At 42.7% G+C, this 23,863-nt stretch overlaps 1 protein-coding gene across 1 annotated transcript; it reads left to right on the top strand.

Moving 5' to 3' along the window:
- The first annotated feature begins 369 nt into the window (after nucleotides 1–369).
- Nucleotides 370–23,021, top strand: LOC122615928 (G-protein coupled receptor dmsr-1). Its single transcript, XM_043791113.1, has 4 exons — nucleotides 370–718; nucleotides 16,077–16,326; nucleotides 19,900–21,002; nucleotides 21,113–23,021. The coding sequence occupies exons 2-4, from the start codon at nucleotides 16,259–16,261 to the stop codon at nucleotides 21,376–21,378; spliced, it is 1,437 nt and encodes a 478-aa protein (XP_043647048.1). The 5' UTR covers nucleotides 370–718; nucleotides 16,077–16,258; the 3' UTR covers nucleotides 21,379–23,021.
- Nucleotides 23,022–23,863: the final 842 nt, after the last annotated feature.

Here is a 23,863-nt window from a genome sequence, read left to right on the forward strand (position 1 = left end):
CGAACCGAACCATCCTGAAATGAACCGAACCGAACTGAACTGAACTGAATCGAATTGAACGCAACGGAGCCGTTCGCTGCGGATTTGTTGACTTGCCATGCACTCGGGTCAGTTGCGTTCTGCGTTCCGTGCGCTGCGGCTGCGTTACTAGCTGAATTCCAGTGATTCATCCCACTTACAGTAGTGAAAAGTACTTTCAACAAGTTCATAACTTATAAATTGCCAACAAATAAAATAAATCGTAATTAACATTCATTGAAATAAAACAATGGAACATTATTGAACCTATTGTTTTCCATTTTTTTTTCAAAGAGTTGTAAGTGAAAGTATAAATAAATCCATTGTGGTTTAGAAACATTTTCCCTATCAACGTCCAAATTTTGTTACTGGTTCACCAAAAACTAAAATAATAATAAACATTTTCACCGTAAATAGGTTTTTGTAAAAACCAATCTCTGTCCTAATCAATGGAATATTTTGCTTGTATCTCGATGAAAAAAATGTTATATTATCCACAGTAATCAGTGAAATCAACTACATGGAAACACATAAATTAGAAATAATCTATTAAAATGTAAATAAAACAGAACAGTGGCACACCAACGCTCACCAGATTTAAATGATAATAGTGCATTAGGCAAATCAAATATTTGCGGAACAGCTGTTGAATAATTAGCACAATTCGGCATTGGAACAGCATTTTGGACTCTAGTTTGCAGTAAGTGTCAACCCATTGAATTATTTGTGTGACTATAAATTACCAACCTATGTGCGCAGTGCTATAAATTTCACAATCTACTGGAATGGGAACAGAAGTGCCCTGTATTTGTAAATAATTAAATAGAAAATTGGGGTTCCGATAAACTAAACCCGATCTAGTGGCTCTTATAAATTGTGAGAAACTTAAAGCTACTCGAAGGAGACTTTTACAGGATTTAATAGTCCTTCGACATGAGAGTAATTGAACGCTTATCATACACTTGCAGTAATGTTAAGTCGCATTTTCTGCAGATTTCCAAGGAATTTATCCGGCTTAATGCCAGTCTAGTCAATTGGGCAAGGAGACTGATTCCTTTCTTGTCATTTTCCAGCGGAGAAATTAATGGAGTGTTGAGGCATTTCTGCTTAACACTTGCTTCTCAAGCGAAAGTTCGAATGTTCACAAAAGCAGGATTCCCAGGGGTCAGGTCCTCAGCTGCTACGCAGCCCTCGTAAGAACCCTTCAAGGACTTCCGTTGGCCATCCCTTTGGCAGTCCATTGTCAGCGCCAGCAAATTCTAGTGAATTCTCTATCAACGAAAGATAAAAAAAGCCAACAGAATAGTGACTTTGTCCTGGTCCTGAAACAATGCAAACAATCACAAAATGGCACTAGGCAAATACAAGAGCTGACCGCTTGCACGTGACATCGGGAAACATAAAAGAAAATTTGAAAGTGGGCAAAAAGTGGCAGAAAGGGCAATACAAAGCCTTCGGCAAATAAAATGGCACAACAAACTAATGTTTTAGCTTAGATTTAATTGCAAGTGGTTTTGTTAGGGAAAGGCAGGCCGTATCTGAATTATATGCTCAATTATTCGCTGTTTTAAATCAAGCATTAAAGACTTCACGCCACCTGCAAATTTAATCCTTTAGTCCGCTTAGCTCTTGTCACCTAGTAATTACTCAATTTTCGTGAAACCAATAAATCTACAGCAATAATCCTCTGGGGAGGAAAAACAGTACGTTTAAAAAATGTTATTTTTTATCGGTGTACATTTTGGAAAAAAGCTTTCCCACAAAATAAACAAGTTTTCCATAGAACAGACTGCCGTTTCTAAAAATGTTTGCCATGAGTATATGTTTTTTTATGGCAAGCACAGGATTTCCGTCTGTTCTCCGTAAGCCTGCCAAAAACTAATCAAAAACGAAAAACAAAGTCATCTGTCAATTTGCTGAAACAACAAATAAATAAAATTTAATTAAATCCCCTCTATGACGCTCAATATGTTAGACTTTGCGGATGACTTTGACGGAAAATTTCATCAAAGTTTCCGTTTCGGTGTCGGGTGCGTATTCGGTTTACTTTTACTTCCTGCCGCCGTGATAGGATAAGATTTTAATCAAAAATCAGTTAAAACTTTGTCTTGGCTAAAACTTGGCGAAAACTGCCACGTCAAACTTAATATGGCACTTTGTTTCTTTTTCGGCCGTTTTTCCTCTATAAATTATAAATTATATCCAGTTCACTAGCGCTGTTTCAGGCCAGAGGGAAAATTGTGTGATTTGCATAACGCGGCGTATGCGTAATAATGATCCAAATCAAGTCTGACGATTTGCCTTATTGACTGTATATTACTTTATTTGCGCAGTCAAATTTTGTACAGATTTTCCCCGGCTTTTCCTATTGAATTTCGTTGGTTTACGTGTGTGTAGGTGTGGTTGTTTTCGCCTTTTGTTTTATGCACGCACAAATATTTCCTCGTGGCTTTAATTTTTTGCGTGTTTGAGTTCGTAATTTGAGTTGATTTGTGATAAGGGGGCTGCTGATTTCGATTGTTTTCCCCTGCCCCAATCTGTCCCCCCATTTTTCCCCTCTTTTCGTAAAGTTGACCTGCCTTGACATCATTGTGGGTGCGTTTGTGTGTGTGTGTATGTTGGTGAGCGCCTAGTTGTAGGCAATGCTTATTTTTTATGCTCGTTCGTCGTGATTGGAAGGGTGGTATTCCCGTTATGGGTGGTAGTGGGTGGCTAGGGGCGGTTATGGATTGTGCCTGGCATCAGATTTGTATGAAAATGATATGCCAAAAATACCAAACAAATCCCCCTCACGTAATGCCAATTACATTAAAATTACTTTCAGTCCTGCCAACGGGCGAGAGCGTCTAAGATGGCTAAAGCAATTGAAACATTAAATTCGGTGCATGTTCCCATTACATTTTTCGTAGCAAAATAAATATTCATAAATTGCCCTCAAGGCACATTTTTATTTAATATCGGGGCCATCAGGCCAAAATAGCAGAAAAGATACTTCTATGTTTGCTTGCATTGGCTGATACGAATTCTATATATACAACAAAATGAAACCAGACTATATCCCAATATGCCGCTAAAGTAGTAATTATCATTGCAAATAATCTGGAAAATAAAATGCATTTGAACAACTTTTTCGTTCTGTATTGCGCTGTAGACAGTACAATGGAAATAACAAAAAAGTTTACATTGCATTCATAATTTTTGATAAGCTTCCAGCCCACAAAAAAAAGTACCATAGCAACTGAAAACGATTCAGAAAACTTGCACTGCACAGGCTACTTTTCCACCCACGCAATTGCCTCGAGCCACGTTCGTTCCATATCCAAAAAACACAGTCATAGGAAAGTTGACTCCTGTTTCGGACTTTTCAACCGACAATTTATTAACAACAGCAACAAAAAGAGTGAAAACTTTTGCCCAGACAACGAGAATTGTGACAAAAATGTTGGCGGCGAACACTTGAGGCGCTTTACAACATCACCAACTCAAGTGAACACAAACAGCGAGCGGAATATTCGCGATTTAAGTTGGCATCATAAATTCAAAAAAGCCAACAAAAATAACCAGAGGACGACTCCTGCATAATTTATGAGCGCTCGAGTGAAGCAAAGCTGCAAAGCAGTGCGGCAAACTGCAAACAAATTTTTCGCCAAAAAATACAAAAAAAGAGGGCGAAATCTGTGATTATGACGTGCAACATTTGGCAAAAGCTCCGCCCTTAATTGCTAAATGTTGTACAAGCTGAGGCAAAATGCTTGCGACTAAATCAGCGATGCTAGTTTGGCTTCCCTTTGGGTTAAATGCGGATTACAGGTTATTTGGTTTGCTCAATGTTTCACAAGAAATATAATCAAATTCTAAGGAATATGGCAAAAACTCTTCAGAACAGAAGGGGCAGCCCGTAAAAAGGACACCTTAATGAAGCTGCGTCATCGGGATCCGCAGCACTTGGCAACAGCAAACGGCCATTAAATGTGCGGCTGAATGTGTCCAATGAATTTAACAGTATGCCAAAATCATTTCGACCTGGCCGCCCGTCCGCATCACAGTTTCATGAGAGTCCGGCCAGAAGGTGCTGGCGAGGAGCTCTAAGTGCTGCCATTAGTTGCCGTTGCTGCTGATTATAGGATATGCCCGTCGTCCAGGACGCCATCAAGTGTCCCCGTAATAGTTGCCTTTATGACAGGACGTTCCGCCGCCTGGCAGCCGGCCAAACGCCAAAGGGTTTCCTCTGCCCGATTTTCACGATTTCCACCATTTCCACGAATCCACAGCTGGAGGCTCGAAATAACAGCTCTCGGATGGCAATAGCATAAATGTCACCACCGCCGCAGTGATCCGACCAGGCCAACACGTAAAGCGGGGTTACGGAACCCATTTAAATTACATTTCAATGGGGGCGAACTCTGCCGCCTTCTAACTACTTTCTTGCCAGGCACGTAATAGACAGCATTCTGGAACTGCAAACGCCTCCGTCATTTATTTATTGCCCAGCAATTGCAGCAATCAAGGCGAAAGCAATGCGACTATGCTGCTATGCAGAGAACGAAAAATCAGGAGTTATAAATTCCTAGCTGCCACAATGGTTTAACAAGAAGTTTCAATAAGGAATTGAAAACCAATACATACGTTAGATAAAGTGACTATTAGTAAAAATATTCCTTAAGCATATTATCCCTATTAATTCGTTCTTAAATGTCTGATATGCTCCCTGCGTGGTTTTCCCAGTATCTGGCACAAAGTTTTCCGGACAAAGGGGCTGGCTTCCACAGACTGTGTGCGTGTGCCATTTGGCTTCGTGTCAGCCAAGTCAAGCAAACAAATCATGGTTGCAGGCCGAACTGGGAGCCCTGTTGTAAAGGCGGTTTCACAATAGCGCGAAAACGCATCGCCAACTGCCAGACACTTTGGCATAATTGGGTCATAAACTAGTCCAAGGATCCGGATCCAAGCCATCGATGACGGCTGATGACCTTTTCGAGTGCGTGCTTCATTCCGATAAAGTGCAATCGGTTCAGTTGGCGGCGCATAATTAAGGGAATTGTGCACGATACTCGCATGTCAAAGGATTCCGAGCACTCTTATCAGAGAGGGATATTGCTAAATGGGCGATTGAACAGGGTCCTAGTTTGGTTTTCTAATCGAATTAAGATTGTACAGATTACTGCAACAAGATTAGTGCATCGTAAGAAACCAACAAGCTATTTATAATATACTTCAATCACTTCTTAACAAAAGTAAAGTCAAGCACCTAAAGCTTAGTTCAGAACCTTCAGGCTAATCAAAATTACTTTACTATTTTGTATCCTCTTGGCTTCCCATTCTTTCTAATCAAGAATTGCCTTGACCTTGTGCCCATTACGCTTTCTCAATTACAATAATCTGCTTTGATGATTGTTTCACCGATTCTACCAACAAACTTCGACTTGGCCCCAAGTTAATTGGCGCTCCACTCCTTCGAACTAATTTCACTCGGCTATCGTTTGCTATAATAAGCAAACGAATAAATCAATTTATGCGAGCTCTCACTTTTATGTGACTACATTTTGGTTTGGTAAATATTTACTTGTTTTTTTGCCAAGAGTTATGAAAGTTTGTCACGTTCATCGGCAGTAGTAAAATTGTGATTAGTGTAAATGCAGAGTAATGCCGTATTTACTTTGTGGATTGGGATTGAATGATAGGACATGCACGTACAATGTATGTATATATTGGGTGTCAATAAATAGGAAACCCCAATAAAGTACACAGTTTAGGGCCCCCAGCTGAATGGCAATTCCTTAGACAAATTTCCCCAACTACATGCGAACTTACAAGCAAATTCCTTGGCACTGTCAACAAATCTCCTAAGTGCGAAAACATGTTTGTCTTTAAGCCTTTCGAACCTGCAGTCCGTGGCAATTTGTACAAGTTAATGGACACCCTGTGCCACTCACATCACTCACATAATTCAATTAGCCCTCCTCGTCCTTAATGAGCACTACAAAAGGCGAGCAAAGGGCAAGGAATCCTGCCCACTTCGAGTTCATTGTAATGTTCTGTGGTAAAATGCGTAAAATAATTAAAACAACATAAATAATGTTATTATCAACAAACGCAGCTGAGCTAGATGTTGGTGGGGGGAAAGTTTCGGGAAGAGCGGCAGATTCGACCACCCATTGTCCTTGCTTTCCAGCTAAGTAGATTTCAAATTATTCCATTAGTGTTGATGACATTTGGCGCAAGTCCTGCGCGTCCTGCGAGTCCTGCGAGTCCAGCTCGTCCTGCTGATGATATGTGAGGAGAAGTGCTAATGCCTTCGTCCGTCTGCCCGGCGAAATTAGATGGGCAACTTAATTAGGCAAAAGTTCGCAGTCCGAAGTCCTGAAGTCCGAACTCCAGTTTCCAAGTATCAGCACTCGAATCCTTGGATACCCGGGAAATGCCATTCAATTTGTCACCCACTTTATCGCCCGGCGACGACATTCGATCCGATTTCCAGCTGAGTCAGACAAATAATCGCCCGAAACTAGATTTTATCGGGGGCTTAACTAAAAATTAAATGCAAATTGCATGCACGAACGCACCAGACTATGTGATTTATGCGTCTATATAAAGGCAAACGAAAACAGCTCTGCAAATGGATACCCATCAATCAGAAACAAGGACTAAGGTGCTGCTATACGACGCGATGAGCTGGTCCTGGGTCAATTTTCACGTGGAATGGGAGATTAATGACACAGGATTCTGCCACTGACAGTGTCATCATGGCGGGTGTTTATGTACTAAGTATAGCCCTGTCTTAATACAGCAGCATTTGTAACCCAAATCTCATGCACATTTCGGGGGCCAGGGTAATTTTGCGCCTGCACTCTCTCCCTTACTCTGACTTGGCCTCTTTTTATGGTTACATTTTGTCATAATTTGCTTTTTCGCCTGACAGCACAGATAAAAAGCCTTCGCAGCAATTGATTAAAGCTGCCAGCACAGACAGCCGTAATGCTTTAAAGTGGGCGAATAAATAAAGGACTCCGCCATGGATAATAAATTAACTATGGCCGACACGTAGGCACATAAACTTCGAACGCTTTTCACTTTTCCACGCCTCCTCCATCGCAGGGAGGCCCAAATTTTGTCAAGTGGTCAGCAGAATGGACCCAAACCATCCGGGGACTCATGCAAAATGTATATTCCAAAACCTAATGCACTGAGATAAATACTTATTTGGGGAAAAACAAATCTTCCTGCCTAAAGCCACTGTGTCTATATATATAAAGAATATATATTGAAGCAAGTTACTTCAAGTTGGAAAGTACTTTAATCAAAGTACTATAGTTACTAACAAATGTTCGATCAATACTTCATCTGAACTTCATCCTTTCCGCCTCCTTTAATCGTTCAAAATATGTTGTTGAGTCGAGAATTTGTATTTTCAACTGTTTTTCTCGGTACTCAGTAGAGAAAAAGTAGGCGCCCACTCACGCACTTGACCTTGCTGGTATTTGTTCAGCAAATGACGAGAGGACCAGAGGAGCAGGACGAAGGAGCAGGCGGCTCAGCTATTTACAGCTGACTTGGCAGTATTCTTTATACTCCCGTGCAGCCGCAGGCAGCTGCAGGCTTTTAATTTTTTACAGCTGATATTCGAAAAAAAAAACGCCGGAAAATGTGAGCCCCCGAAAAAAAGGGCAACCAATCCGAGGTGCTCGTCTGGCTGCGCCATTATTCATATTTTGACAGCCATCCTTTGGAGAGGGTCGCCCACGCGGCGTATGCGTTTTATTTGCTTTCATGATGAACTTTCTGCATATTTTACGTAGGCCAAATATTTTCCCAGCAACTTTTTTCAACCCCCTTCCGCTGCGGAAAATGCCTCCGAAAACGAGCAGCTAATGCGCGTGAAAATGCTTGGCTGCTGGTCTTGATCTTTTTTTGTTTGGTGTGAAGAGTAAAACTCGGATTGTGGGCTTGTTGATTTAGGCCAGAAGGGGTTAAGCAAATAGCGCAAGTTGGAGACGGAGAATTGGCGATTCAGTTATATTTCCCGCGATACGGATAGCTGGGAAATGAAGGTTGGCCGCCGTATATTGACGCACCACAATTTCCTGGATTAAATGAGATATTTGACGAACGGCTTAACGGATTATTTAAACTCACCTGTAAAACTTTATCATGAGTCATTCAATCTTTTCAAACTTAAATAGGCCTATGTTAAAACTTTATCAAACAGTTCAAAGTTTCTCTGCTGCATTAAACCTGTCAAGATGGAGCTTAGGTAAATATAAATCCTACTTCGTCTCCAAAACGGATTTATATTTAACTTTATAGACTTGCCTGTTCAAGCGTCAGTGCCAAAGCCATGAAATCCTTGAGTGATTCGAATTGAAACGTACAAAACTCATTGAAAACAAACTCTTGTCTCCATTTATATTTTGACCTCTGGCCTGAACTCTCCGTCTACGCTGTCACCCACTCAAATGTCAAGCAATCCCCAGGCAGATGACACGACGGTTGCCCCAAAAAGCGGTTTCATTTTAAAGTTTAGCACAAAAAAGTGTAGTTGAGACAAACAAGCTCAAACATCTGCGTGGGTGGAAGCATTTGCATACCGAAAATGAGGACATGTGTTTGTGCCTGGAATTGATAAGGCCTGCGGCGCAGTAGACCCACAACTTCTGTCGTCCTGTGAAAGGACTTGGTGTTGCATAATTTAGGCTGCCATCATCGCCAGGAACAATGGGGCGAACTGAACTGACATTGATTTAAGCAGAACAGCCATAAATTTGAATGTAAATAAATAAAATGGTGTCGGGCCCATAAATAAATATGATAAACACCTCGGAAGTCTCAGGTGTGTTCAAGTCAGCTGAGTGCATTTGTAGGCCAAAATGCTTATTAAATGAGTCGTTTAGGGTTAATTTTCCATAATTTATGTGCGAAGGGTTCAGAACTGTGGAAAAAATATATTTGGGTAGCGCAGAAGCTTATAAGCATTTGCTGATAAGCCGTTCTAATTTGCATAATTTGTGTTGTATTTTTAAATGCGATTACAAGTATTCCAAATCCACTTAAGTGCGGCCTTCGAATTGAATCGTCCTCTGACTTGAAGGTCCTTTTATTGCCTGGCCTCAGGGGCCAGCCTTTTCACCCATTTACTGCCCAGTTCTGCCTATGAGTTATGATTATAGATACGCCGAGTCCTTCGACTAATGCTACTTTAAGCGTGGCCTTCATCTTGTATCGTCCTCGGACTTGGCCCTAATTTTATTTGCTTTGGTCATGGCAATTGCATTGCAGGACATATTCCATTTCGTGCTGTCTATTTTTGTGTAGGCAAAATTAAATTAACACAGCATCAACTGGGACCGAGAAAATCGAGGCAGAGCGAGCTGTAGTTCGTGGAAAACACACATGAAAATGAGATGCCATTAAGAGGGCGGCGAGTGAAAAGGCGGCGGGACGGGGCGGGGCGTGGGCCCAGCAGGCAGTGAAATATCAATGGCAGAACAGCGGGAGAAACTGGTAGAAGCCCGTTTTCCATGCCTGCTACTTATGTGTGCAGCCCACACGCACACAAGCACCCCAGGGGAACACACACAGAGAGCACGGAGACACACAGATACACGGCAGAAAATGTGTACACTTTAAAGAATTGGGAACTGAAAGGTATGTGAACTGACTAGGGGTCTAATATCACTTGTAAAGGTGTCTAGAAGTATGCAACCAAATGTTTGTCACTTCCTGGAATAACTATGATTTTTTATTATTTTAGCCAGACTTTGTCCCTGTGTAACCATCTACAATATACCCCATATATATGCGGATTCCTTCGTTCGCTGGGCTGGCAGGGCGCCGCACTGCTCATTCATATCCATTGTGGGGGAGAAAATGCAATCAAATTACTTTGATGTTTCCATTAATGTCGTTTACTTTAACGCTGAGCAACAGCAGCAGTAGAACCACAACTGAGTTGGAATGATAATGCGGGAATCATCTGTTCTGCAGTTTGTTCCTTGGAATGCCTCATTTGATGTCTCCGTTTGCTCTTGCCGTTTTCCCCAGTTGTTGTTGCAAATCAGTGCACAATGTCCTGCCATCCTGGCGTTTTTATTGGGTCCGATGAGCGTCTCAAAGGACCTGGGCCCCAAGGCCCTCGACAACCAATTCATTTGAGTTATTATCTCGGTATCAATGGCCGCCTCTCCTCTGAATTCCACCTGCTGGTTGGAGTCTGAGGAGTCCTTAAAGTAGATTTTAAATGTGTGCTGCGTTGCCTTGAGTTTGCTGGAGAAAAATCCCTACAGCATAGCTGCGATAAGTGTCATTTCCGTTCTGGTTTTATGGCATTTCCCGTCGTCATTATCTGCACTTTGCGGCCAGGCAAACAATTTTTATTTTACAATTTCCATTGTTTGCCGGCCAAGGGAAAACGCATTTCCTGTTCCCAAGCATTGTGGGGAAATGCAAACAATTTGTGGCATAGGAAGTGCAAGACGTTGACTAAAAGTGGCTTTAAATATAAACGGCTAAGTGATTACTTTACTAACCAAATTTCGAGAAAAGTGGTAAAAAGCAAACACCAGCTGGATTTTTTTTTCAATTATTCTGACGACTCGCCGTTTGCCTGAACAAATTTACACTTCTCGAGATCAAATTTTTAATTACTCTTTGCCGTTCGCTATTTACATAATTTCATTTCACGTTCACACCTTCGCCTCCACCTTGTCTCGCCCTTTCAATGGGCGATGTGGGTGGTGGATGGTGTCTGGTGGGTGGTGGCTGGTGGGTGTCTCCAAGTGCACTGACAGACCGACCTTGTCAAGGCTCCGTTGCGCCCCAATGCCTCGCTTTAATGATAGACGACGACCTCTCTTCACGGGACCCAGTCAAGCAGTGCCATTCAACCAAATGGCTATGCAAACGGGGCGGGCGGGCCGAAAGGGGCGTGGCCAGGACCAAGCAGCCAGCCACTTGACAAGCTGGCCAATTGTTATTGCCCCGACCAAAGGCGGGATACAGAACCACCTGCTTATTAGCGAACAGTGAAGCTCAAACTAATGGTGCTAGTACCTCACGCCTTCACAGCATTACTTTGCATACCGATTTGTAGATTATTTCTTCGTTACTTCAGATGCACCTCATCTAGAAAATTAAGCATTATTGATGCTTAGGTAAATAGATTTAAATCCTTGCGCATATTACTTTTCATAACTACACTATTTGGTTGACCGCAACTGTACGCCACTATCAGCGAATAGAAGCAATGTCAAGGCAGGTATTTTTACCGCGGTGCACACGTGGTTCATGCTTGATTTGTGCTTATTGAAATGGGTGTGTTTACTTTCCTAATAACTTTGTTGGCGTTGGCAGCACCGTGAAATGGATAGGCAATTACCAAACCCAATGGGCGGCCAAATTGCTGGCAATCAAAGGACCATTCTCTGCATCTTTAACCTTCTTCAACACCATGAGTTTCTGCTTTCTGCCACTCAATTAAGAACAGCATTGTTTCAAAGTGAAACAACTGGCGCTGCCACCCGAAACTATTTGCACATGTGCCAAAGTTTTCGGCAACAAATTGCTGGTCTGCCATGCAACACGTTTCCATCTGGCCCCAAACATGCATCCGATTCAGTGTTATCTCTTTGAGGTTCGGGCTTAAAATGTTGGCCAGCAGACTGAAAGCGAAACCGAATTTCTGTCAAACATTTGGGGGTGAGTGCAATATGAACTCATGTGTAATTGCATTGATAAGCTAATGCGGTTGCTTGTTGGCCAGAGTACAATGAAGTTAATTACACATACCTGACTTAAAATTCAACTTAGTAACATGCACTGCAAGCAGCATAGCTACCCAGTCAGCTTATCATTTAGTATGATTAATAAGACCATATACTCATATGCCAGAGCTACATGATCCGCTTACTCGAGATGAAATCTCATTTATAGAACAATTGAATTCGTCTGCGAGTTTCCCTGCTTTGAATACGTAAAACTCTTTGAGACTAAAATTAGCCCGGAGCTTAGCATTCTCCCATCTCCATAGTATATCCCATTTTAGCAGGCTATCATCTTGTTGTTTCTGGCGAATTACTCACTCAGACAAGACTACATGACGTATGCTTGATACACAAATTCCAGTCAACAGACGACACAGCAGAAATAAGGCGAACATACTCGTACACTCCAATTTTTGCGCCAGCATTTCCATGGAAATTTTTTCGCGAAGGCGGCGAACAATTTGCCAAACGAACAATGACAACTGGATGACATTTGAATTATGCCTGCGCAGCATGTGTATCACAAGGTTGCGGTTTCTGCGGCCACCTGTGCGTATGAGTAACGTGCCGAATTGGTGGCGAACGAGCGATTCGCATGTCGTCTAATTACATCGACAAGAACGGATTTTTGTTTAGCGAAACTTTGTCGATCTAAAACAAGCCAGAGCGAAAGACTAGCGAAACAAAACTTTGACAGGATATTTGCAGGGAAGTCAGACATCCTGACACAAATATTTGCAGGCTGTAGCTGTATTTATGCTTGTGTGCCCATGTACAACCGCCATTCCACTCCTTGGGCCAGACACTCTGTGTTCTCAGACTGCTGCCATGACTGGCAACTCGTGTCCATGTGAACCCAAGTGGCGTCGTCATCAAGTCATCGTCGTGACAAACGGCTGCAGCCCTCCGGCGGTTTGGGTGGCAAAGTTCGCCGGGGAATCCCCGTATGCCCCCAAAACATCCGGCAAAAGTGCGAATGGAAAGAGTCTCACGGAACGGGGGCTGCGTTCTCATAAGGCTCAGCTGTGCAGTGGAAAATATGTTTCAGATTCACAGACAACTATCATTTTGTAGATTCACTGAAATCAGTTTAAAGTAAAGTCCCATTGACAGGTGTAAAATAAAGCACACTCTTAGACGCCTTTAAGTGGGATTTTAAATGGTTCTTCACATTCGTTTGTGAAAGCTTGACGTGCTGCCACAGAATTCCTATAATTTCCCCATTTTTCACCGTGTGACCTTGGCCATTATCTTTGCTCGACGCACTTGAAGCACACACTGCATACGCTGAAAAGCTGAGAGCACTAATGGCATAGTATAATTCTAATCTTTTTGTTTTCCTCCTGCGATTCTCTCGAGCTGCCAAGAGTTTTCGCTCATTAAATTCCTGGTCAGCAGCTTTAAGGTTTACTTTGCCAAATTGTGGGAGGGTAAGCATTCCTTCCACTTGGCTGGCGAAAGCACTTATCTTAAATTTGATCAACTCGAGCAGCAACTCCAGCTGTCCATCTTCACATGGCGGGCGTGGCGGGGAATGAATGACTTTAGCTTATTTCCGCTGCCGATATTTTGAACTTCCGACTTTCTTTTTCGTTTTCGGCTAACCATTTAGAAAACAATTTTAAATAATGCCACTGCAGAAAGTAAAGCAAACAAGCAGCGAATAACAAGTTTGCTTACGTGAAGAAGAAAAATGCAAATACAGAGCGAAGAACAAACAGCTGGCCAGGGAAAAGTAAACAGGGTAGCAAAACAATCAATCAATAATCAATAAGGAGCAAATATTAGTTTGAAGAGCGGCAAATAGCAGCACTCAATGCTGGCTGGAATAATCAAAAATAAGATTTCCCCGCAGCTTGAATTTCATTTCGCTGCGATTGTTGGCCACTTTCCGGCACTATCCATAGATGTGTGTTGTGCTCTCCGGGTATTCCCCATATACATATATCTGCTGTCCTGTCTGCCGCTGCGATTTAGATGGCGGCACGAATCCGTACAATATGGGCGTGACATAACTCGTTTATCGGACGAGGACCAAGCTCCAAGGTCCTTGGTCCTTGGACCACCGACTATCGAGCCAATGTATGTATGTACCCCCCTCTTGTCATGCGGAAATCAGTTTTGATTTCAATTCCTCTTTCGCTTTCACCTTACACCCACTTGACGGCCTTATCTACGCTCTCATTGTTGCCGTCCTGTCCAACGGAGCATGTGTCCAAAATGAAAAGCTATTCAGGCCCGCCATTAGATTGCTTTTCATGGGAGAAAATCAGCTAACACTTAGCCAAAATATTTATTTTCAAACAAGTTTTTACTTACTTAGCTGCACAAATGAATTATATGTTTCTCGCTTTAACTTAATTGAGGTATACAATACTCTTAAAAAACCCTGCACAGGTAAGTAAGAAGAAGTATTGGTTCTAGTAATTATTGCAAAAGTTCAGCATCCAGATTTTCTCTCATTACGTTCCCATGTAAGCCGTTAAGCTGTCAGTCTTTGTCCGTAGCAACAGCGTATTATTCTTTGCTATTGTTTGCAAAAATTATAGCATACATCTGCGGGCAACCGGCAGCTGTCATTCATTAATCATTTCATTTGTCACCTCACCAGGACACACAGCACACACAACACACACACAGCACACCCACAACCGCATCGACACACTCGTGATGAACGGAGCAATCATCCGGCCTTATATAGCCACTATATATTCGCAATTATACGAAATTATTTCCGCTGGGCAGCAGCAGTTTGTATCGAATTTCGAATGAACCACGGGGATTGAGCGGCATATTCTTGCATAACGGCGTTCATCAAGCGGCAATTAATTTATATAATCGAATTATGGCGCGGCACGAATTTAATTAATATTACTTGGCCATTTGTCTTGTGTCATAATAATGGGTACAACAATTACATCAGTCAAACGGAGCAAAGCATCAATCAATTAATTTCACCGCCATTTGATGTGGCAACAGTATTTAATTTCCCCGCAGCGAGCCTAAATAAATTGCATTTTTGCCACTTGAGCACTTGATTTGCGAGCATAAATTAGCTCCCGCGGTTCATTTACAGGCCATGCCAACAAATGAATTGGTAGCAAAGTGAAAATTTGCAAATCAAATTACAAAGCTTCCTGCACATTAGCGGCTCGTTTTCCGTGAATTTCCGCCGCTTTTCTTTTGCCTTGCCACTGTACTTGCGATGTGTCTCTGCCCTCTATGCATATTTAAACAGTGTGCTGGCTTTGCGGTTGCTGTGCCTCGTGGAACGTGTTAATTGCAGCCACACGCCCCCTCTCAAGCCCCGCCCTCGATCGCTTTTCCAGCGCTTTCCCAACGCTTTTCCGCTGCCAGCTGCAGCTGCTGTTCCTGCTGTTCCTGCTGCAGCTTCCTACCAAATGCAATTAAAATCTTTGCGCAAGGAAATTGTTGCAGGAGGCACGCAGATATACTACATGCTGCAATAGTTGGGCGGCAGCAACGGGGCGACAGATAACATATTGCCCACGTCCGACGGAATTCGTACGGACAAGGCAAACTCAAAAAAAAGAATCCCTCAAAAGGAGAGCAAAGGAAAATGGCATTTATCTCTGGCCACGCTCCAGCCATACAAATCTAATTTAGACCACACGATGGCTCCAGATATTTTATATTCCCCACTCAGTTTTTCCTCCAGACCGCTTGATGAGCCCAGCCGTTGGGCCAATGAAATTATTTATGGTCATTAAATTATTTTACCGAATTCGGGTTTTATAGACGTGTAAGGGGCAACATTTGAACTTTGCGGCCCAAAAGAGGCTGTGATTTAATTCTTGAATTTTCCTGCACTGCATCCTTTACAGAAAGCATTCCTTCGTAATTCTATTTAGCTACTTGCCACATAAATATCCCTTGAGGGTAGCAAACTAGTCCTTATCTCAACTCCGCCATTTATCCTCGCAGCAAGTGCACTTTTCCCGCTGCTAATTAAGTTGCAAGGCAGCTTTCTCAGCAGGCGTTGCACGGAGTAGATAAAAGGAAAATCCTCCAATTTGCAGACACTATGCTGAGAGAATTTATATATATGTATATACATTTTACTGGCCATTCGCTAATCGGCTTAGGGCAGCCACCATGCAACCACAACAAAAACAAAACAACAACAGCAATGTGCTACATGCAATATTTAATCACATTAGTTGATGGGGTAACGGCCATGTACGCAACAATTTACAACTTGCATTAATTATACGTCCAGTTGGACAATGGAGCCTCTAACTTCCCCCTCTAAAGTGTATCTTTCCCTATCCTTACTTGCAGGGGCCACCCGTTGATGATAAATTATTAATGCATCTGCTGGAAAGGCTCTGCACGGCTGTCCTTGGCAGCAAATCCAGTTGCAACATCGGTGAGTGACGGACGGCAATCACAAAGGACTTGCAGCAGTTGCCGTTGCTGTTGCTGCTGCTTTTGGCGTTGCTTCTACTGTTGTTGTTGCAACAATGGCCAGTGGCAACAATGAAACTGAGCCGCTCTACTGCGGCAGCGGCATGGATAATTTTCACACAAGGTAAGCGACTTTCACCAATGTCACGATCAAGGCCAAGGGGCTTTTCCACCAGACATGGCGACAACAATGCCATAAACCAACAGCTGGGGGGCGGCCAAGGGGATGGCAACATCACAGCCATTAGCTGCTGGGGCAAGGGAATCGTTCAGAAATCGATTATCGCCCCATTTTGGGGGAGCTTCAATTTTGATTTGCCATACAATTTTCTCGGGCGATTAAACGAAGAATCAGAACGAAAACAAAAAACAGATTTGTCAACAGCAAGGTCAACAATTGATGGCTGAAATCAATTTAATTGACCGTTTCCTACGGGCCATCCCGCCGGCCATCTGCTGCACCCATAAAAAGTGAATCCGGGCTGCGGTTATTTATATATTCGTTGCATGCCAAGCGGTCGTAAAACCTCAAGATGATGATTAAAAGCGGCCCTTAAAACTTTATGGCGGTGTAGGAAATTCAATTTCCGTAATTTACGCCGAGTCAGCATTCTTCGAATTTCATACATGTACGCGATAATAAATAGTTAAGCCAATTGGGCAATAAACCTATCAAAGTTGTGCATCTACCATGATTGGGCTTCACTTAAGGTGACGTTGCTGATTTGCTTATCTGTGTATATTATTATATACATAATTCAGTTGAGATTGAATGAAAACCTGAACTGATTAATGGGCCATGCAAAAATGTCTAGTTTATTATGGCGCTTTTTCACCTTTTAGTTTCATAAATTATGAACATAAACCAATCGGCAGATAAATCATTGATAATAACTTATTTGCCATGATGAAGCTGTGCTCCGTTTGAACTGTGAATTATTCACTCTTCGGTTGCAAAACAGCCACTGAGGGTCACCATCTAGACCAGGGCTTTTAGTTTTAATTAGAGCCAGTCTAGCCAGCAACCGTGTTAATGGCCACAAAGTGGCTGGCCACAGGATCAGCAGCCCAGAATGCGATGCCGCATTCGGTTTAATTAAAGGTGGAAGCTGGACTTTGAAAGACGACTGTATGGCAATTAGATGTGTAGCCAGAACACTTGGCCATTTACTTTTGTGTTTAAGACGTGCCAAATTGCCAGCGGAGGCGACACTTGACGCTGTCACGACCCAGACAGACACAAACCCCCCCAAAAGCACCCACTGAGCCGTCTCCAGGCGCCACTCAAGCGGCAAAGGAACACCAGAACTCAGAACTCAGAGCGCCAGAACAGCAGAACACCCGAAAAAAGCATACAATTCAAACGCCAATGTGTCACACAGTGACACATCGAGGAAGAACCCTTTCCCTGGCGGCAACGTGACGTATACGCAATATTAATGGCAAAGCGAAAAAGGAGCCAAAAGCTAAGGAAAAACCGCAGCATAACACGCACACAACAAGCAATTAACATAAATAATAAAGAACGCACAAAGGCGACTCTCCGTTGCCAAAGAGAAAAGCCAGCCAAAAGAATAAAAAACGCCCTAAAAAAATGACCTAAAATGCCCTAAAAACCGAAGACCCGAGAAATGTGTAAAATTGCTTTTGGAAAATATTTAATTTTCCAAATGCATGTTCGCATTTTGCGGCCGTGTACTCCCCAAACAAATAAAACAAATAGGCACACATCGTCTGGCATTTCATGTTAAAGGCTTCTCATGCTGATGGACAGGATACAGAAAATATAAACGAACGGAGGTGTGTCTACGTGTCCCGAGAACAGCGAAATTGAAACGCTTTCCGAATGCCGGCGACACTTTTTGGCGGCACAACCCTCGTCTTGTCGGCCAACTCCTAAGGAATTTACAACTCCATTCATCAAACTCAGAAAAACTTTGCCTGCTGTACGGTTCTTGGGTTCGACGTCGCAGGATTGCACCTTGGTGAAAATCCAGACTCCCAGCCATTCCTGAGTCTAATTTATGGCCTTTGATAATCCATGTTGATGAATGGCGGCAACGACAACGACGTCGACGACATGAATGAAGTCCTGGAATTGTTTTCGGCCAGCATGGCATCCAGGTGGAAGGTACTGGCTCGAATTTATTGGCCCAGAAATCAGGCATAGTTAGCTGTCGAAATGAAACCCAAAAACCGAGAAAAAACCTGACAAAGCAAACAGTTGTACACCGGAAAATGCATATCATTATAACAACTATATTAAATTACCTAAAATTGCTTAGAATTTTCAGCTTTAACATTCATAATATTTATTAAATAAATATGAAAATATCAAATGATTTCTCTTTTGTCAGTTCATTTAGACACGTTATTGATTACCACTTTGATGCGTCCATTTTCTTTCTGTGTAATCTAGAGGATCCTGTTTTTTTTCAATAACATCCCTGCCAAAGGTATCAGTTCAGAATCGAGAGTTTTATGCCAAGTTGTACATAGTTTTTCTTCTCTAGCTATCAAAAATAATAGAGACATTTTCCTCCCCTACAACTGATTGCATGAAACTTTTTTCAGTTGGCTTGGAAAAATTTGGTTCGCAAACAAATTAATATGAACTGGCAAGCATTTTCCGGGCAAAAAGCTCTCTCTGTACGTAGATTGGAATGGAAATTCAGCCAGGATTGCATAAGACTACCTGCAGTGAGTGGGGGGGGTAACAGGACTAAAAAGTTGCCCACAAATTTGGCTTAGATTCTCCAATAAAACTGTCGTTCGGACAGGAATCCCCTTTTTGTTTCGAGTGAATAGGGAATTTCCACGAAAGCAATAAACAATTTAACTAAAGTCCTGACACCGACAGGACCAGCAGGACGCACACGTGTCACTCCATGCGGAGAGCTCGGAGTATATTAGACATTTTTTCCTAGCAGTCAGCCGCAGGAGTTGCATCCTGCAGGCGTTAAAGTGTCGTGTTTGTGGGTCTCGCCTCGCATTTCCCTATATAAATTTTATGCTAAGTCCAATTTGTTGCCTGCAACTTGCACAAAGGCTAAAAATAAACAGGGCAAAATGCTGAAAGCCAAACGCAACCGAAACCGTTGAGGGCTGCCTCGCTTTTTGCCTGTGCTAAATTCCCCAAAAACTTTGGCCAGAAATTCGAGTCCTGCTTCTGGGCTCTTTCTTATCCACCTTTTTTAGCCTCAAAGCGCTCGACGAAAACTAAACAAAAGCTGGTAAAATGTTTATCCCAGAAGGGGGCGGCGTGGGCGTGGCTGGCTTAAGCCCTGGGCACCAGAGGGTTTATTGCCTCACTGCTGCAAACGCTGCTGCTGTTTGGCAAGTCAACGGAAATGGCTTTTGGATGGTTTTATTGCCTACTTTGCCGGCAGAGAGCGGACTAGACATGGAAGTAACAAATTGGTTAAGGCTAACTAGAGCATAATAACAGAAACATAATTTGGGAAATGCCTGCCACTCACCCACAACATTTCGATTTGTGTCTTTATTACACTTCTGTGCTTGGCTGAGTTCTAGTAGTTCGTGGGGAGTTGGGAAATTGTCTAAAAATAAAACTTATTAAAGTGAAAGAAAGAAAGGTTTTACATACAATTTAAATGGTTTAATGGTTTTGAGGAAGTGTAGCAAATAAGTTGAAATATTGTCACAGTTCATTTAATATTTTTCCATTCTTTTTCAGCTACAAAAACATGCATGGCTATGTGTCGCTGGTGGTCTGCATCCTGGGCACCATCGCGAATACCTTGAACATCATCGTGCTAACCCGACGCGAGATGCGCTCCCCCACGAATGCCATCCTCACGGGTCTGGCCGTGGCCGATCTGGCAGTTATGCTGGAGTACATACCCTACACCATACACGACTATATACTGACGGACAGTTTGCCGCGGGAGGAGAAGCTCAGCTACAGCTGGGCCTGCTTCATCAAGTTCCACTCGATTTTCGCCCAGGTGCTGCACACCATCTCCATTTGGCTGACGGTGACGCTGGCTGTTTGGCGCTACATAGCGGTGGGTTATCCGCAGAAGAATCGCGTGTGGTGCGGAATGAGAACCACCATCATAACGATAACCACCGCCTATGTGGTGTGTGTTCTGGTGGTGTCGCCGTCGCTTTATTTGATCACGGCTATTACCGAGTATGTGGATCAGTTGGACATGAATGGCAAAGTGATAAACTCCATTCCCATGACCCAGTATGTCATTGATTACCGTAATGAGTTGCTGAGTGCCAGGGCGGCTGCCCTGAATGCCACGCCCACTAGTGCACCACTCAACGAAACGGTGTGGTTGAATGCGAGTTCCTTGTTGACAACGACAACCACCCCTGCACCACCCACTCCATCGCCAGTGGTGCGAAATGTGACGGTCTACAGGTTGTACCACAGCGATTTGGCATTGCATAATGCCTCGCTGCAAAATGCCACATTTCTCATATACAGTGTAGTGATCAAGCTGATACCCTGTATAGCACTCACCATTCTGTCGGTTCGATTGATCCTGGCCCTACTGGAGGCCAAGCGGCGGAGGAAGAAGCTCACCAGCAAACCGGCAACTCCGGCTGCCAGTAATGGAACCAAATCGGCGGCCAATGGAAAATCCGCGGATAGGCCCCGGAAAAATAGCAAAACTTTGGAAAAGGAAAAGCAGACGGATCGCACCACGAGGATGCTGCTGGCGGTGCTGCTCCTCTTCCTCATCACTGAGTTTCCACAGGGGATTATGGGTCTGCTGAATGCCGTGCTCGGAGATGTCTTCTATCTGCAGTGCTACCTAAGACTGAGTAAGTAATAACGTTTACAATCGATTGGGCAAAATAAAGCCATATGCAAGTCACCTCCTCTTTTGCTGTAAGTGTAATAACCCAATGTGTTGACCTCTTGCCCCCACCAGGTGACCTGATGGACATTTTGGCCCTGATCAACTCCAGCATCAATTTCATTCTGTACTGCTCCATGAGCAAGCAATTCCGCACCACGTTCACGCTGCTCTTTCGTCCGAAATTCCTGGACAAGTGGCTGCCGGTGGCGCAGGACGAGATGGCAGCTGCTCGGGCGGAGCGCTCTGCGGTGGCACCTGTCCTCGAGAAGGGACGACAGCAGCCGCAGGTGGTGATGGCCAGCACGACCACCAACATCACACAGGTGACCAATCTGTAGCACAGGAGGAGTCGTGGTCGCCGAACCTTGCTCAGTCGCCTGCTGAGTGTCCTGAAACGCGGCAGAAGGCGCTCCTCCGGCGGAGGAGGTGCGGCAGGAGCTGGTGGTCCTTTGGCCGGGAACGATGCGGTGGAGCCAGCATTCCAGGCCATCGTCGTGGTGGTGGACAAGGGGAGCGGGGCCACGGAGAACCAGCTGTGCACCGCTGAACAAGCTCGAATTGTGACGTAGTAACCCTGATAGTATATATTATATGCCTAGTTATCCTTGTAAAGTAAACTAGTTGTGTAAGAAGCCAGATAGCCACGAGTTATGTGCATACTTTGGTGAGAAATCGTAAAACCCGTACAGTAATAATAATAAAACGCTTGTTCATCACTCACCACACACCATTTGACTTCACTCTATTCCGCATTCACTGTCAAGTAGAAGCTGTAAAAATGCTGTGCATAAACCAGCTCGGATAAACTACAGCTGCGGTCGAAAGAGTAGTATCATTGGGTTGGTTTCAAATAACTTAAACTTAGCTTAAAGTCAGAAATATATATAGTTTTGTAAAATGTTTATTAATATCTATCTTGATCAAGAAACTTTCGCATACCGGCAAGTTAGAAAGTGGTTTATTTTCTCCACTTGGCCCAATTGTACGCAGCTGTGCAGCTCGGCATGAATCAAATCAAATATAGTAAACTTTTCATCTTTTCCACTTTGATTCCATGCGTTTTCATGTTGATTTCATTCGCATTAAGTATGCAACTCACGTGCTCACTCAAAACTACGAATTTTCGGCAACGATTTGAGCAGAATATTTGCCAGTTGTTGTATATAACATATAAACACATTTATGTCCGTAAATCTAACAATGACAATTATGTCTTAGAAATTTTGACTTGATATTGATGCAACCATTGGAAAAACAAGAGGCAGTTGCAGTGAGGTGCGTAGGTGAATGAAATACTTTCTGAATTCTATTATTGGAAATCAGAATTTGGGCTGTGAATGAAATTATAGTTTTCTTGAACGCACTTGGGAATTCACACCCACCCAAATCATGGGTTTACTGAATTTATGGGAAATAATTTAAGGCAGTCACTGCAGCTGACCGAATAATCCAATGAAACATTGCATAAAAATTGCATTATTTCCACTCTTGGGAAATTTGTAATTGCAATCGCTTAAGCCCCTCGACGAATGACAAATGGCCAGCGAACGCATAATTGATTGAAGTATTTGCACTTGAGCCCCGACAAATATTTTCAATCTCGTTAATAATGAACACATAAATCAAACTACCAATAAGTACATGTGAATACACCAGATATATGTAACTATGTGTTGCTTGAACAACGATTTAATTAGCTGCTAAACGAAAAGGAACTATATTAAATTTAATACATTTAATTATAAAGTTGCCACTTTGCTTACTGAAAGTAAGCATAAATAATAGATTAATTGTTGTTTGTTATGCCTATTTAAATTGACGGATAAGTGTGATTTAAGCTACTCAATTAACGCATCGAGAGCCACAAAAAGTTTATTAGAGTGTAATTAAGTTTTTATATAACTAAAACGGTTTAAATCGAATTGCGAAGCTCACTGATTGGTGTTTAAATTAAGCCAAAGCTAAACATAATAAAATTAAATTGAACACACCAAAGTTGTTTCATTACAAGCCGACACAATTTTTAAATAATTTATGCAAGTTTTTCAATTATTTTTAATACTGGCCAATAAAGTGAGCGAGGAACTCCTCTTTGAAGCATATTTTAGCAAAGTTTAATTTGCATTAGCCAGAAAATACGGCGAACCGCAGGGAAAAGTTCACACAAAAAAGTATAGAAGGAAAGGGAATCCAAAACAATAAGCATGAGAAATGGGCCACAAAACTTTATGGCCCAAACGAGCAGGGAAAACGTGGCAGGAGTTCGGCGAAAGATGAGAAATGCTGGCTGCCGACTTTTCGTAGTTCCGAGTAGTTGTGCCAAATAAATAAATAGATTACTTCAGATTGCACTAGCGCTGATAAGCCATGGAAATTGCTGTCTAAAAGACAAGTTAGTTGCGGTCAAGACTCGAGACTTGTAGCATTTTATGTGGCTTAAAGTTAGCGGACCGCGTTCAGCGGAAAATTCCCAGTAACTTTAAAAGTTACTTTTAAAATTAAAAGAGACAAAGCAAAGTTGAACGGGATAATCATCTTTTGAAGCCCCTCATTATCTGTAAGTATCGCAACCCAAACCAAACCAACCCAACTTGATTTCCGCCCTTTTGCTTATTGAATTATGAAGCCATTTAAAGGTTGTTCCCTTTTAATCTGGTAATTAACTCAATTGACGCCTACCTGGGCTTACCTTTACCCAATTATAAGCCTACGCCTTGTGGGCCTTCCTTTCCTGCCCGCCGATAAGTTTACAATTTCGTAATTAATGCCCCATTTTGACAGCTACAATTGGCCATGCTTTTATGGCCACCATTGTTTATTTGG

Source organism: Drosophila teissieri, chromosome 3L (genome assembly GCF_016746235.2).
Source record: "Drosophila teissieri strain GT53w chromosome 3L, Prin_Dtei_1.1, whole genome shotgun sequence".
In the NCBI taxonomy this organism is placed as follows: Eukaryota; Metazoa; Arthropoda; class Insecta; order Diptera; family Drosophilidae; genus Drosophila; species Drosophila teissieri.